Source organism: Lygodium microphyllum, chromosome 8, assembly GCF_053477565.2.
Source record: "Lygodium microphyllum isolate KBCC chromosome 8, Lygodium_microphyllum_v1.1.10, whole genome shotgun sequence".
In the NCBI taxonomy this organism is placed as follows: Eukaryota; Viridiplantae; Streptophyta; class Polypodiopsida; order Schizaeales; family Lygodiaceae; genus Lygodium; species Lygodium microphyllum.
The window spans coordinates 32,833,044-32,848,366 of NC_141142.1; the positions used below are offsets into that span (position 1 = coordinate 32,833,044).

General features: G+C 40.6%; 1 protein-coding gene across 2 annotated transcripts in view; it reads left to right on the plus strand.

Moving 5' to 3' along the window:
- Nucleotides 1-2,869: 2,869 nt before the first annotated feature.
- The window catches only part of LOC148032127 (cilia- and flagella-associated protein 58-like), a 156,263-nt gene continuing 143,809 nt past the window's right edge, over nucleotides 2,870-15,323 (plus strand). For both annotated transcript variants that reach the window (XM_087682755.1, XM_087682754.1), the window contains exons 1-7: nucleotides 2,870-3,604; nucleotides 3,732-3,819; nucleotides 11,051-11,249; nucleotides 11,447-11,525; nucleotides 11,636-11,832; nucleotides 14,754-14,955; nucleotides 15,152-15,295. In XM_087682755.1, coding sequence (XP_087538881.1) covers nucleotides 3,482-3,604; nucleotides 3,732-3,819; nucleotides 11,051-11,249; nucleotides 11,447-11,525; nucleotides 11,636-11,832; nucleotides 14,754-14,955; nucleotides 15,152-15,295 — 1,032 coding nt within the window. In that variant the 5' untranslated portion in view covers nucleotides 2,870-3,481. The remainder of the gene's footprint in view (nucleotides 3,605-3,731; nucleotides 3,820-11,050; nucleotides 11,250-11,446; nucleotides 11,526-11,635; nucleotides 11,833-14,753; nucleotides 14,956-15,151; nucleotides 15,296-15,323) is intronic.

Sequence of the window (15,323 nt, forward strand, 5' to 3'; positions counted from 1 at the left end):
TTAGCCTTTTGGCCCAAGTGGTGAAAGAGGGAAGAAGAGTGGTTGAGAGAAATAAAGATGCATAAAGGAAGAAACACACCCACCTAATCAAATAGGCGGGAAGAGATTTGAGCATACTTGTTATCAAAAGGTATGGCCATCACTTCACTTGCTATTCGAAGAGCAATACCAACCCCTTTCTTCTTCTCTTTCACATGTTGTTCTACTTCCTTTCCCTTTTTTCCCAAAAACTAGCAAAAATGGAACATCCCTCAAAGGTCTAGCTTCTTTCCCACTCCCATAGCATATTCAATGCAAACCCAAATGGTGAACTTTTTTAAAAATATTTTTTAAAGGTTTAAAAGTTACTTCTAAAGTTTACTTTTTTCTTCCTAACCTTCCCAAAATTCATTCTATCTCCCAAAGATCACTCAAATCCGCATAATCCAAAAAATAATCTCTTCTCACACCATTCTATTGAATTATACCATGCCCTATTTTGGAGTTCATGTACCTATTCCATTTTAGAGTTTGAGCTCCTATTTTGTTCGGATTGCACACTCCTATTTTGTCACATGGTGGAGAGGATGTATACCTCAATAGTCGAATGTCCTAGGAATTGAACCAAAATGTTGTTACTTTTACCAATGCTATGCAAACAATGTAGGACTTGACGAAATTCTTACTTTGTTCAAGTGCTTCAATTGCGCTAGCTATGGCTATCTCTTACCTTACTTACATCTCTCACTTTTTCAATCTCCATGAAATGAAGAATGCACATATCGACAAAAGACATATGTGCTTAGCTCCTTACCTTCGCATTGATATCATGACTTGAAGGCTCACAAGTGGCTCCTCGATACGAGTAGTGCTCCTCAATCTACCTTTGCTAGTCCATGGTGTTTCGAGTTTATGTACGAGTGCATGATCTCTGAGAGGAAATGAAGAGAAGAGAAGAAGAAACCCATTTGCTCCTCCAATATACCTCTCACCCAAGAAGAAGGGGAAGAAGAGAAGAACATGAAGTCCCTACTTTCACTTTCACTCTCCTCACTCTCAAGAGAATACACAAGAAGATAAATTAGAAGCAAGCAGGAGAAGAGAGCCCTCAAGTTTGCACACCACAAGAATGAGCTTATCCATTCACTTTTTGGCTTTTATACATAGGGTTTTAAGTTTGGAGCTTTCACTCAAAGTTGGGTGCCCTTTCCTCCTTTTTGGCTCTTGGCCGGTCCTTCTCTCTTTCTGCATGCATTTTAGATTACATTAGATCAATCTTTCGGAAGTGGACAAAAAGCTAGCTCCCACATCTTTGCCGGTTGTAGGTATTCTCTCCAACACTAGAAAATATTACAACTTGTATGCGCATTGAGTCCAGCTCTCAAAATAATATAATTTTCAAATATTCTTGAGTCTTACACCTTTGTTAGATTTTATTGCCTTCCTACCTTTATTCACCTTTGTCACATACAATTTTTTGTCTATTTTGTTTTGAAGGTAACAATGCATGTATGCATGTACAATATATGTGAGCATATATGCATGCATGTTTCTATTTATGTGTATGAATGCATGTATATATGTATATATATGCATATATACATGTGTACATACCTACATACTTGACATTATGCACTATCATGTAGTGTTTGGCTAATCATAAACATCCAATATCAATAAATATACCATTAGGTCTTCATTTATCACTCAATGCCAATCTCACACACACACACACACACACACACACACACACACACACACACACACACACACACACACACACACACACACACACACACACACACACACACACCGATAACATTTTGTTTGCTTCCTTTTTGTCAAGCACGGACCTCAACATTAACAATTTTACTTTTTTATTAGAGTGTGAAGCTAACAAAGCTTTCAATATATTTTTGTCCATGAAAATTATCACAAAACTACTCCTCGCTTACATGGCTTCTTCTCTCTCTTCATGCTTTTCTTCATCAAATTGAAGCATGCACATAGACTATTCTCCATCAATTAGACTATATGTTTAGACAAAATAACAAGACAACCTTAGCTCTTATACTAGTACACTATCCTCAAAGACCAAACCCTCATATGGATTTCCCTATCCCCCTAGTAGGAACATTCATTGCATTAACCCATTCCTAATAAAATAAACAAAATTTTGGAATTGAACGGATAAATGTTGACCATTATGACCTAGTAGGTGTTTCAATCTATGCATTTGAGTCTTTTACTTTGCACCAAGCAAATTTGGGCCACCTATTACTTGCTTTCCTTGAGTTTCATCAATGCCAACCATCTAGGAGGGTATTAGACAAGAGAATGGTCCGCATGGCACAAACCAAACCTTCTAACACAAGTTGTAAGTTGCTACTAACAATTGCCCCAACTCCTCACGTCTTTGATATGGATGATCCCATGGCATGTGTCTCAAATCCTTGATTGTCTTCTAGATTCAAATCCCTACCTTGGCCTTATAAGCATGCTCTCATCCTTGGCCTTTCCAAGGGTTGGAGAGTGTCTCTCTCCTTAGCCCTTTTTGCATATACTACAAAGGTAATTTGTGGTGAGCATTCTAAAAGCAGACAAATTTAAACACTAACACAATCTATTGAACATGTCATACTCCTTGACCACTCTTGCACTTTCTTGCATCAATCAGGTTTGGGAAAATACATGTTTTGCTTCATCTTGAAGTCGGCTCAAAATGGTATGACGAGGAAATCTACCTCCAACATGGTTCAACCAAAAATTTATTCTCCAACGATGGCGAATTTGATTCCATGGTGTAAAATAACCATGGTTTTCCGATCACTAGGGGCTAGGGCCTCATAGGGATCTCAGCACGGTTTTCCAATCGTTAGGGCCTCGTAGGAATATCGCTGACGAATCTGATTGTGTAGTGTAAATTAACCATGGTTTTCCGATCATTAGGGGCGAGGGCCTCATAGGAATGATGAGTCTCAGCATGGTTTTCCAACCATTAGGGCCTCATCGGAGTTTCATCAGGGTTTTCGAAACATCCGGGCCCGGATCCGCCCATTCGCAGAATTGGGGGTAACAGAATAACCTAACTTTTGAAACCCCAAAGTACCCCTCCATAGCAGGGCAGGCAAACCGAGCTGGCGATGGCAGACCGGAGGCACGCCGATTCACAGGGATCAGCATCTCTTATGTGCATTTGCATTATAGCACGATCCTCCTTAATAAGAAAGGCGTGATCTCAAAGGATAGTGTTTACAGGTGGCATGGCCGTCACTTTTTCAGAATCATCCATGTCATGCGGCTTGCCTGCCTTTCACTCCTGGATCTTCATACAGTCAGAGAAAGCTCGGATTCAAACTTTCCGATTAAGTCTTCGTGAGATTGTCCCTCACTACACAAAGTGCCCTATCCTGCACTTGCAATGAAATTGGATTCCATCGACTCTGTCAGGCTATAACACTTACTCATTGCGTGAGACTCCTTAGCTGAGAAAAATAACAGAATGGCAGACCCCGATGACACAGATATGGATGCCCTGAAAAGGGAGAAGCTTAGGGCTTATGAGGCTTCTTTAGGGGGATTTGAATTGAAAGCTTTTGAAGCTCTTGAAAGAGAGTTCCAAGAGGTATCTTTCCTTTCTTCAGGTTCCCTGTAGTAATGTCAACTCAATCAATAAAGGCTAAACACAGATCCTGTTGAACAACATTTCATGGTAAACGTAGCCTGGTACTACTATGGGACTTATGATGCAGGTTCTCCAAGAGCTGCAGCAAGACAAGAGCTTAGATCGTTTTAGAGGGGAATATGAAAAGCTACACAGGGCACTTAAAAAGTCTCATGGTATGTGTTTATGATGTTGATATTCTTCTGATGCCTCAATAATGAATATCTACCAGCTCTCAAAAATTCAGATAGTTAATGCTTTTCTCTTTTGAAAGATAGGATACACATTCTTGTCAATGATCAAGAATAAATACCCAATTTCAAGATAGAATTTACTCTCTGTTAGCCCATAAACTTACGGTAATGAGGTATTGGTTACTTCGCTGTTTGAGGAAATGGAATGTCCAATGATAATTTGATAGAATGGCACCCATGAGGGCAGTGTGCTTTAAGAATTCCATATTGCCTCATAGGGAAAAGCTATATGTTTTAGAAAAGTACATCAGATGTTCATGGTGCCTTGAGGCTTCCAACTCTCAAGGATTGTCAATCACAACAAGCTCAAAGCTTGGAAACTACTCCATCCCTACAGGCTCAAGTTCACGTGTGACTGACTTGCTTGTGTAGGATAAACATTGGGTTACAAAGAAACCAAATGGGGATTGGAAAGGCTAACATAGAACAATTGTGAAAGGCCACATGAGTGCCTCCTTGGATCTCCAAGTTTGCAGTTGCTTCCTCTTGGGGATCAGTTCATAAGTTGTGGCATTGCATCTCTAAAATTTGGAAGGTGTTGCTGGGTAGTCCTTCAAATACAGTGACTGGTCACTTGGAAGGACCCCTCGAGGTTGATTGGAAAGGGAATAACTTTCACTTTGTCCAAATGCTGGGGTGCTTTTGACACATTCAGCTGATGAGGAATCCTCCCAACTTTGCATTAGCCATTTAGTCTTTTATTGTAAGGACTTAAAGCTACTGTTTCGGCATGTTTCCTCTCTTGTGGGCACAACTATATGATTGATAGAGACAAGGTAGCACATTGGGTATAAGTGGCCAACCGGCCAAAGTACTACAATGACTAGGTGACCTCAGTTTGAGATTCACCATCATTATTCACATGAGGCTTAGATCCTAATCATAATGCACTGTGTACATCAGATTCCTTTCTAACCATCACACACACACATACAAAGGGAGGGAGCGAGTCATGTTAATGTCTAGTAGAGGCCAAAATCACTTATGAGTCCAAAATGATGAGTACAATTGATCCATTGTATCTCGTTGAAGTTTCACCTAGTGAGCATCTTTTAAATGCCAAGCAACTGCCTTCTAATCTAATGGGGTCCTAGAGAAAATTTCATTTAGAAAGGCATGTATTGTGATTTGTAGCCTTTCTTCTCCCTTCTTGGAAGGCCATGCCCTCATTCTTGGTTGTAGAGATCAATTTCTCGGTTGTAGGGATCGATTTCTTGCAAGTTCTCTCTCTCTCTCTCTCTCTCTCACACACACACACACACACACACACAAACACATGGAGAATGCAAGTACAACATGTGAGGAGGTTGGAGCAATAATCTCTCTTCTTCTCTCAGCTTGAAGTATCAAATTGGCATAGTTGCATTCGTATTGTATGGACTAGTTCGTTCCGTACGGTTCATACCGTACCATACGGCACATATCCGTACCATTTCGTACCAAAAAAAGGCTATTTTTGGCCTCTGAAGACTAGACTATACAATATCTTCCAACTCCTAAGCCTTATGTTTATTATCATAATTCCAAGTCTCTCTCACACACACACACTCTCTCCCCCAACTTCCAAGATGAGTATGCAATTCCAAGAGCATCCCTCCGCCCCCCCCTCTCTCTCTCTCTCCAAACTGCCAAGCCTCTCTCTCTCTCTCTCTCTCTCTCTCTCTCTCGTCTCATAGACACCAAAAAGAACGAAGAGCCTGTTTGTCCATCCATCCTAAACTTTGCTTTGTTCTTTGATGTATTACATATACACTCCCATCTGTCTTCTAGTAGTACATTGCACATGTTGTGCATGAGATTTTTCCTTGTTATCCTCATGTATTCATCCTATTAACTCAAGTGACATTTCTATTTTAGCTCTAAACATGTGTTCTATTATCTATAATCCAAAATAACCAAGTTTTTGTTTTTTTTTTTCCATACTAATATCGTACTGTACCTTATAAAATCATAAGGTACCAATTAGTACTGTATTTTATCATACCATACCGTACCGTACCTTTCGTACATGACAAGCGTGCAAATTGGACAGCTCCAGGACTCCATAACCAACAGGTATTGTTGTTGGTTTTGATCTTCATTTCATCAAAACAGGTTATTACATCACATAGGGCTGAGATCCTCTCTTTTTCTTTGACACTCTTGAGCCTTGGCAATTTTCTAGACAATTGGGTCGTGAAGAAAGTGATTTCTCATAGTTTCATATGAGAAATCCCCTTGTTCATGATGAGAACAATGTGGGATCTCATGGGGACTATGTAGAGAAGATTCTTTTGGAGGTTTGCTCCATGATTTAACCTTAATGCTGGCTGTATTGCCTAGGTGGTTTGAATAGGCTGAAGTCTACAAATGGACTTATGAAAGGTCTTGGGTTGGTAAACAAGGGTGACAGAGTCCTTGGATGCTTAGAAAGTTCCGGGGTTGATTGGAGTCAATCAACAAGGATGACAAGGTCCTTAAGTATCTTTATATCAATTTGTCACACCAAGCTGTTGGAAAACCAGCCTATGCAATTAAGTCAGAGCAATTCCTCATTGTAGCCCTTTTGTGCATGGGTTAATGTCATTGGATAGCTTGGATATCAATGATTGGCACCTAGTTGTGTATAAACAAGATAGCAATTTCTATTGGCTGTTGTGAACATTCGATTGCTTGATTCTTTTACTCTTTTCAGCTGTTTCATCATTGCGAACATTTTTTGACAATTTCATCGTGAAGAAAATGAGATTGTAGCTCTTTTGTCACAGAAATGCAAAATCAGGGAAATGCTATGCAAGATCTAATGGAATGCATATAACAGGGATTAGAGCCATTGCCCTTTGGTTTCAAGTGTTGGTTTGCTATGGCAACAATGTAGGTCTATAGTGTAGATTTGAATTTACTCAATTTAACAATGAATTGGGTATGCAAAGGTTAGGGCAATTTAGTTGGATTGATGCATGAATAGGGCTGACTTTGTATAGCATATCAGATTAGTTTGGAATTGAGATTTCTTTGCATTATACACTTTTTGCAAGTGCGGTAGTGTGGCCCCAAGGTTGTATTTCCAAAGTCACATTTAAAGGTCAATTGGATTGAGGAGGTTGAGGGCTCCAATGAAGGTCAAATAGATTGAGGACATCATGTATTTATATGCATCATATACTTGTTAGAGTGAAATAATAGATTTGTCGTGCATTTGGTCAAGGTTGGTGAGAGTAATTGAGGATTCCATGCTATAGAACAAGTTTGGGCTGATTCAAGAGCAAGGCACATGAGAATCACTGGCATTGAGACGGTAGGGGTTTGTGACAACAAGTCACTTGTGATTTGTGTAAGCTTCAAATAATGATAAAGAAATATCACAAAGGGCATCAACCTTTGGGGCCTATCATATGTCATCTATTAACAAGAATATTCTAGCTTTCCTATTCAATGAATCTTTTGTGTATTTGCTGATTTATTTCATATGTGCCAGTCAGTTTATGTTCATTGTTCGAGTTAGATTGTTTTTGAAGGCTGGATAAGAAGGGGAGATAGAAGTAGCCTCTGTAAGGAAGCATATGATGGTTGCTAGGATGGAGGAAGTAGATGACACTTCCATGTCTAGATAGAAGAGAGTACTTGGCAAAATGTGTGTTGATGATACTAGGGTGGCACTAGTTCACATCGTCAAAGGCTGAGTGAGTGTGTGACAAAACATTATTAGTATTTGAGAGGAGAGGGTAGGCTATAGAGGATAGCAAGGCAAAGGAGAGAGGTGGTGGTGTAGGACCAAGATGCAAGTGGAGCCATTGTGATGGATGGTGGTAGTGCAGGTGCAGGGTGAAGGTTCCTAGGTGGTTGTGTAGGTGTAGGGTGAAGATTTCCAAGCGCTGAGCACTAGTGTAGGGAGACAAGCAGTGTAGAAGAAGCTATATGTAATGTCCACTTAGAATACAACGTGTACATGAGATATGACACAAGCTATATCCATGAATATATAAGAAATGGACATCAAACTCACCTCCAAGCCATAGAGCCAAACAAGCTCACCCCCAAGCCTTGGAGCTAGTAACAAATCAGTTCATGAACACATTCCAAGAGTTGGTTGTGGAGATATGCTAGGGTTTGTAAAAGAAAACACTGAGTGTATGACCATGGCTGAAACACAGAGAACTCAAACACAAACACAAGAATAGGAAAACATAGAAACACAAAACACAAACACAAACAAAGAAAAAAGATAACTCTGAAGTGAATGAATGAATGCTATAAATGAAGAAAAGAGTGTACAAGATGCTCAAGAGTAGAGCTGTCCAACACTTGATGGCTCTCGTGGGAGTGGGCTGAGGGAGTAGTTGGAGTGTGATGTCCGATGGAGACAGATCTTGAGTATTATAACCACTAGTCAGAGCTGAGATGATGCAGAAGTGGAAGGGCAGCAGGCCGAAAACCAAAACATAGTAGTCTCTAGGGTTGAAACTTGTAAACAGCAATGTAGCTGCTTGAAGATGATGGCAGCTGATTATCAGCAGCAATGAGAGGCTGGGCGACAGCTGTAAGAGAAAGATCTGATGTAGAATGAGCCTGCATTGCAGTAAACACAAGTTGTATGATGCTTGGGAAGAGGCTTGGACAACAGGGTGGCAGCTGTGGATAGGGTGCCAAGGGCTGGTGATGACATGCTAGCAATTGTGATGGGCTGGACTAGAGTGAGAGCTGATGGCTGAAACTTGCAAGACAAGGGATCAGAGTGAGTGGTGGGCAGCTTGTCTATTTATAGACAAGTGGATCCTTCCAAATTAGGGTTTTGGCATATGGGACATAGACCCTTTCTAGGATTGCGCACCATTTAATGAAAATTTGGGTAATTTATATGTTTTGGGTCTGTTTGAAAGAGCTAATCAGTTTATAATGCATTTTTAGCTCAACACTATCGTCCCATGGCACCAACCCATACCGTCCTAGTATACGGATGCCTCAACCTACGGTCCAAGAGTCCAAGAGCGGTGATCACATAATGATGTGCACAATAGGGCCTTGAGTTCTATACCAACAAAACATCCACCTAGGATCCAACTTGCACACAAGATACGACACAAGCTAGATACAGGAACATAAGGGAAATGGATATTGGACTCACCTTCCAACGAAAGAGCCAAACCGGCTTACTTGTGAACTTGGGAGCTAGCAGCAAACCGGGTCAAAACCATGTCCTAAGAGTTGGCATCCTATACCACCAGCCCACACTGTCCCAGTGAATGGATGTATCGGCCTACAGGCCAAGAGTCCAAGAGTGGTGATCACACAATGATATTCACAATAGGGCCTTGAGTCCTATAAATAAGACTTGACTGCCCTAACCCTAAAGTACCCTTAGTGCATTTACACTAGGTCACTTCATGACCAGTGTGACCAATGCTACTATCACCCATCTAGATGTCCAAGGATGTAACACTATAGGTTGGCACAGGAGAGGCAGAGGGTGGGTGCAATAGGGGGTGCAGGAAAGAATAGAGTCAGTGTTGTAACAGCAAGGGGGCAGAGTAGTTGTCAGGGCCAGCAGCAGGCATAGCAGCTGCTCATGTTTTCAGTCCTACTTTAAAGACCAGTGTGACCAATGCTACTATCGCCCATCTAGATGTCCAAGGATGTAACACTATAGGTTGGCACAAGAGAGGCAGAGGGTGGGTGCAATAGGGGGAAGTAGGTGGTGCAGGAAAGAATAGAGTCAGTGTTGTAACAGCAAGGGGGGCAGAGTAGTTGTCAGGGCCAGCAGCAGGCATAGCAGCTGCTCATGTTTTCAGTCCTACTTCAAAGATGCACCATTGATTGGATTCTGTTGTTTCTGAATATGGCTTTGCAGGATAGGGATGCTTGTTTGTCTTCCGCAGAGTGGACTGGCATGTTTCTGCAAATGCTTTCACAAGCCAACATTTCAATGGAAGATGATATGACATGAAGGATAGGAAGTTCAATTTTAGGAGGTGGAACATCCTGTGGCTGTTTCGGTGCAGAGCTGGTTCTGCAGAAAATTGCTGCCTTTCATGCAAGGGCCGCTGTTTTTTCTACTTTACTGGGTGGAACCCCTGGAGTGGGCATGTTTGGAGGCCATCTTTTTGACAGGTAATGTTTAGAATGGTAATAGGATGGAGCCAGTTGTCGAAGAACTTTATGATGGGCCTGAAGAGTTCTTTGAGATCATGTTTTGACTCTTCGAGCTTGTGCACAGATTATGTAGCGAGTCTCTCTGTTTATGGATGGACAGTTGGTGCATATAGCAGTATGGAGGCCAGTGTGATCAGCTTATTGTGAAGAGCTGATATGCCAGCAGTGATGTGGCTGATGACAATGCACACAAGGTACATATGTATGCAGATGGCATCATCACATGGTGGTTGTGCACCTTGCACATGGCTGTCCAGTGTCTGCTGACCAGCAGGTCAGATGGCAGCCATCACATGGTGGTTGGACCTTGCACATGGCTGTCCAGTGTCTGACCAGCAGGTCAGATGGCAGCCATCTAATCGAGGTAAATCAGGATATCACAGCTTATTAAAAATCTTCCTAAGTGCACACAGTTTCTCAGATGCTGTCTGCATTTGTACTCGCTACTCTGAGTTATATCTCAGCCCTGTACTCTCAAGATCCTAGATTTCAAACTTAAGACTTTCAGATTCCCTGCTTCATAGAATAGACCTTCCCTAGTGCATTGTTTTCGTTCCTTGGAGAATGATGAGAATGAAACTTGGTCCAGTGTGGAATCAGTGGACTGTGGAAAATGGTAGTCTAGTGATGGATGCTTGAAATATTAAAGTAGGAAGCAGATTGCAGGTTGGAATGGGCTGCTGTCTTCTCCGTAGAAGGCATTTTCCCTACACTGTCTTATCAGGCTTCCCTACCCCTTCAATGCTTTCCCCTAGATCACATATTATTAATACTGTGGTCATCATTGCTGTATGCTTGAGTATTCATTAAGGGAGGGAGTGAACAAGGCCTGACAAAAATGAAATTTCCCATATTTGGGTCTGCCATTTATATGATCTGTCTCCTCTCTCTCCCCTCTGTCTGTCTCTGTAATAGTGTAATGTTTGGTATGCTTGTATCATCAGTCTATTATCATATGTTCTATGAGAAATCTAACTTTTTTCATGTTGATTGACCTAAGTGAGTACATTGTGAATGATCACAGAAAGTGAGAAGCGACTTATCAAAAAGTGCCGGGAGCTCAACAATGAAATTCTGGCAAATTCAACCAAAGTGCAGAATGCATTGAAATTAAACGAGGAAGATCAAATGACTATTCTTGCCTTGAAGAAAGAAATTGACAAAGCCTGGAAGATGGTTGATGCTTCTCAAGAAAGGGAAGAAAAAGCGAAGGATAATATACAGTATTGTCTATAATCTTTTGTACATTAGTCTGTTGAAAGTTTATTCTGCAGTTTGTTCCACTGCCAGTACTTGTATACATCAAGAAACTTGTTTCAGAAGGGGGAAAATATAAGGAAAAATTCAAGATTACAAAGTTTGAAGTTACTCTCCAATGTGACATGAAGTACAGCTTAGAAGTTTTCATGCCGTCTTACAGGCAGTTAAAAATAGAGATTTCAAACCTGAGTCAGATTATTGATCAAGGAACTGGTTTAAGCATTGGGCAAGAGCAAGAGGTAGTCTCTTGATTTTGCAAATTCTTAGTCATATATGATAATGCAGGATTGGATTTTGTGTTTTACATTCCATTGACCATCATGTTTCTCTCTTTTTGGCTTTCTTACAGCTGAATGATTTAGTAAAGCAAAAGGAGGATGCCTGCAGAGAGAGGGATCAACAGCTGACCCATATAGTGCAGCTGAGGAAAGAAATAACAGAGCTTAATGAAAAATTGAGACTTGCAGAGGATCAAAAGGTTGCTATGGATCATGAGCTGAACCTTCAGAGGGACCAAATCTCAAATAAGAAGGCAGAATGCGAAAGGCAATTCACTAATCATATTAAACTTTTCTTGTTCAGTGTTGTTATTGGTGAAAATGGTGTGTTCTTATAATTCATACAGCATCAATGAAAGTTGCTGAGTGTGTTGTTTACCACTCTGGAGTTTGATGCATCCATATCAACTACTGGACTTAGTCAGCCATGAAATTGAAGTATGCACTCAACTTTCAACAGCCAAATTATGTACTTGTTGGATACAACGTGGAATGACAAATATTACAGGCAGCAGGCTCAATAATGCATGCATGAACAGCAAAACTTTGCCATCAACTACTAGTCATATTGTCTGGTTCCTCTTGCTCAAGTCAAAGCTTTGCCTTGCTGCCCCCTTTGAGAGGTGGTAACAAGAGCCCCCTCTAAAGAGGATGTGCTATGGAACTGATCAAACAGCCAAGCGTCATGCAGTAGCTGACACTCAATAGAACGTTCATTTCAGTCTATGATCGTAAATTCTTGGAGCTCATGTTCAAGATTTATATGATGGGTCCTGTCCCGAGCTGCATAGCGGTTAGCCATTTCAGTCTATGATTGTAAATTCTTGGAGCTCATGTTCAAGATTTATATGATGGGTACTGTCCCGAGCTGCATAGTGGTTAGTCAGGTTTTTCCAACACCACTCCAATGCAAGGTTAAAATGCTGTAGCTGTGAATGAAACTCTAGGAGTAATGCGTGCATCAACTCAATGATGGCGGAGGCGTTTTTAGCCTTCCGCCATCGTTGAACAAGGCGAGGGTTTGATTGGGGTTCTAGCCCCTTTACAATGTCCCACAAGCTCTGTGAGTCTCAGACATGCCTTCTCAGGTTTGACCAAGTAGTGTAGTTAGACCCGTTGAAACAAGTCTTGCTAGTGAATGCATGTGAAACCAGCCTTCCTTCTTGGCAAGGGTGGTAATGATCTGATCTTCCACTTATTACAATAGCAAGCAATAAAATTCAAAAGAACTGACACCGCTTAATCTTGGACATTGTACCCCCGGTTGGTCCCAAAACTAGTGCCCCCTGTGGTTTTTCTTTAAATGGTATTGTTTGTTGTAAATCCTTTAGAAATTGGTTTGGAAGAATGATTACCTAGGACACTGAGGGGGCATGACTTTGTACGATAGCTGGATAGGTCACTATGATGGTTAGGTTGGTTGAAACTCTAGAACTGGCTAGATTGTTTATAGATAAGCTATACTGATAGTATGGCCTTTCATAAAATATAGTTTCTGAATGAGATAGAAACTTTATTAGTCACTTTTGGAGAGCTATGTGTAGTTGGCTGAATATCAGACTTAGCATGAATATGACGGATCATCCACAAAAAATATGAAAATAGAAAGGGTTAATCAAATCTTAGATGATATACTAAGAGCATATGCAAGCATCTATGTTTATGTACAGGCTTTGACCTAGAGATCCTTATATAGTCTTGGGGGTGCACCTATAAGAAACCATTCATGTCACGTATGTTCAAGGGGTATTTAGAAAACACATCTACTTAAATGTTATGTGGTAAGAAATGGATGTGCGAGTAATTTGAATCCATGAAGACTGGACAATGTCCAAAACGATCACCTATGTATCTTGGTCCATCCACAATACTTATGAAAATAGGATATCTTGCCACAAGTAAGGCACATCTAGTGTTTCATGTGAGCTAGCTAAAGAAGAAACTTGGTAATATAGATAATCTCGTCTCAAGGCATGAGATAGTGGAACTCTTTGATACTACCCAATCACTTCACCATGAGCATAAGAGGATTTTAGACTTGTTATAGACAAACAAGGAATATGCTTTTACCAATAGTACTTGGTAAAGAGGAAGGATTGTTTAGAAGAGAGCTCAAGATGAAGTGTGCTATACCCATTCAGAAACGGTTTCCCAAATTAGAGTTAGACTTTCCTAAGTTTGTTTTGAAAGGATGAAAACATTTCTTAAGGGAGAGAGTGTCACATTGATTGATGTGTCAGTCATGGGGGAACATTAAGTGTTGTGACTATCCATGTATTATCGATATGCATAGATGAGGTTTAGGGGAGGCACAAGTACTCTGTATACATGAGACACACGTGTGGGAATGGGCTAAGGCCAATGAGTTAACAAGCTCAAGTTGTTTGATGTGTGTGAAAAGGGGGCGAAAGCCAAGTAAGTACATGATGTGGTAGGCATGCATTAAGCTTACTAAGGGACCACCTCTACATGCTGGGATCCATAAGTATCATGCCTCAGGGTCTTTATGTACTGCATGCGCTAGATCATGGACCCTTGAGCTCCTCCTTGGACAACATAGTCACTTCTCCAGATTTTCTGGTGACCCCAAGTGTGCATAACTGAGGGCAAAAGGCTGGCTCCCATCTATATCCTTGTGCCTCTAGTAAATGCCTACCGGTGCATTGGTGTGCCTTGATATGCATGCAGTCTACAATTCCTATCATATGAAAAACTGAAATTACATGTATGCACCTTTGTTGTTACACAACAAATCTTACTTCTTAGAAAGGGTTAACCTTGCAGTGGGCTCTGCCCTTCAAACTGCAACAGTCATTTGGAGAAAGATGTGCCTTCTTGCACTTCTTTCTAATTTATCTCGAAGAGTTCTTCAGAAGATCCTCAACTCTTAATATGACATGGTGGGAGACCTTACAAAAAACAATTCTTCATTCATTTCAAGCTTTTGTTCCTTTCATTCGCCAACTGTTCTTCAGGAATGGCACCATTCTGGAATTGTTAATTCTCCACTACATTGTTGATGAACAAGCCTTCAAGCTCCTCCACTACAGTTTTAATGGCTAGAAATGTTGTTTCTAATGTCCGCTTCTAGAAAGATTTTTCTCTTAGGCTTGTAAAGAGAAGAGGTATATTTATATTATTAGAGTTTGGGCTTAAAGTTTAGTGCCAATTTGGCTTCGTGAAAAATAGAGAATTGAAGAAAAAGGAAAGAATGGAAAAGGAGATTCGAGAGCTTAAAGTGGCATTAGAATCTAAACAAACTGAAATAAAAGGCAAGCAACAAGAAGTTGTAGAAAATCAAGAGCAGGTCGAGAAACTTGAACATCAGCTTCGTGAACAGAAGCAACTTGTTGATAAAGTACAGAAAGAGCTTGATGGTGTGAATCAAAAGGTCTGTCATGTCCTTCCAGATTCTAAGTCAGGTTTTCTTGCTGCATAACTCTTTTGTTTACCTAGATGATATATCTAGGGCAGGTTATAAATGCAGATATTTCTTAAGTCAAATGACATTTTAGGGGAGGTTATAAAGCTTCCTTGCCTAACTCTCCTGACTGTTGCCTCGTTACTTTGTCGACGATTTAGGGCAGGTTGTAAAGCTTCACAGTGATCTTGATGAACAAATTCACGCAAATACACAGTTATTGGCAGAGAACAGTCAAAAACAAGTTGAGTTAAAGATAAAAGATGATGAAATACAAGCAATAAAAGCTGAAGTTGTCCGGGTCAATAAGGTAAAGTGTGATGTTTCATCTACCTATC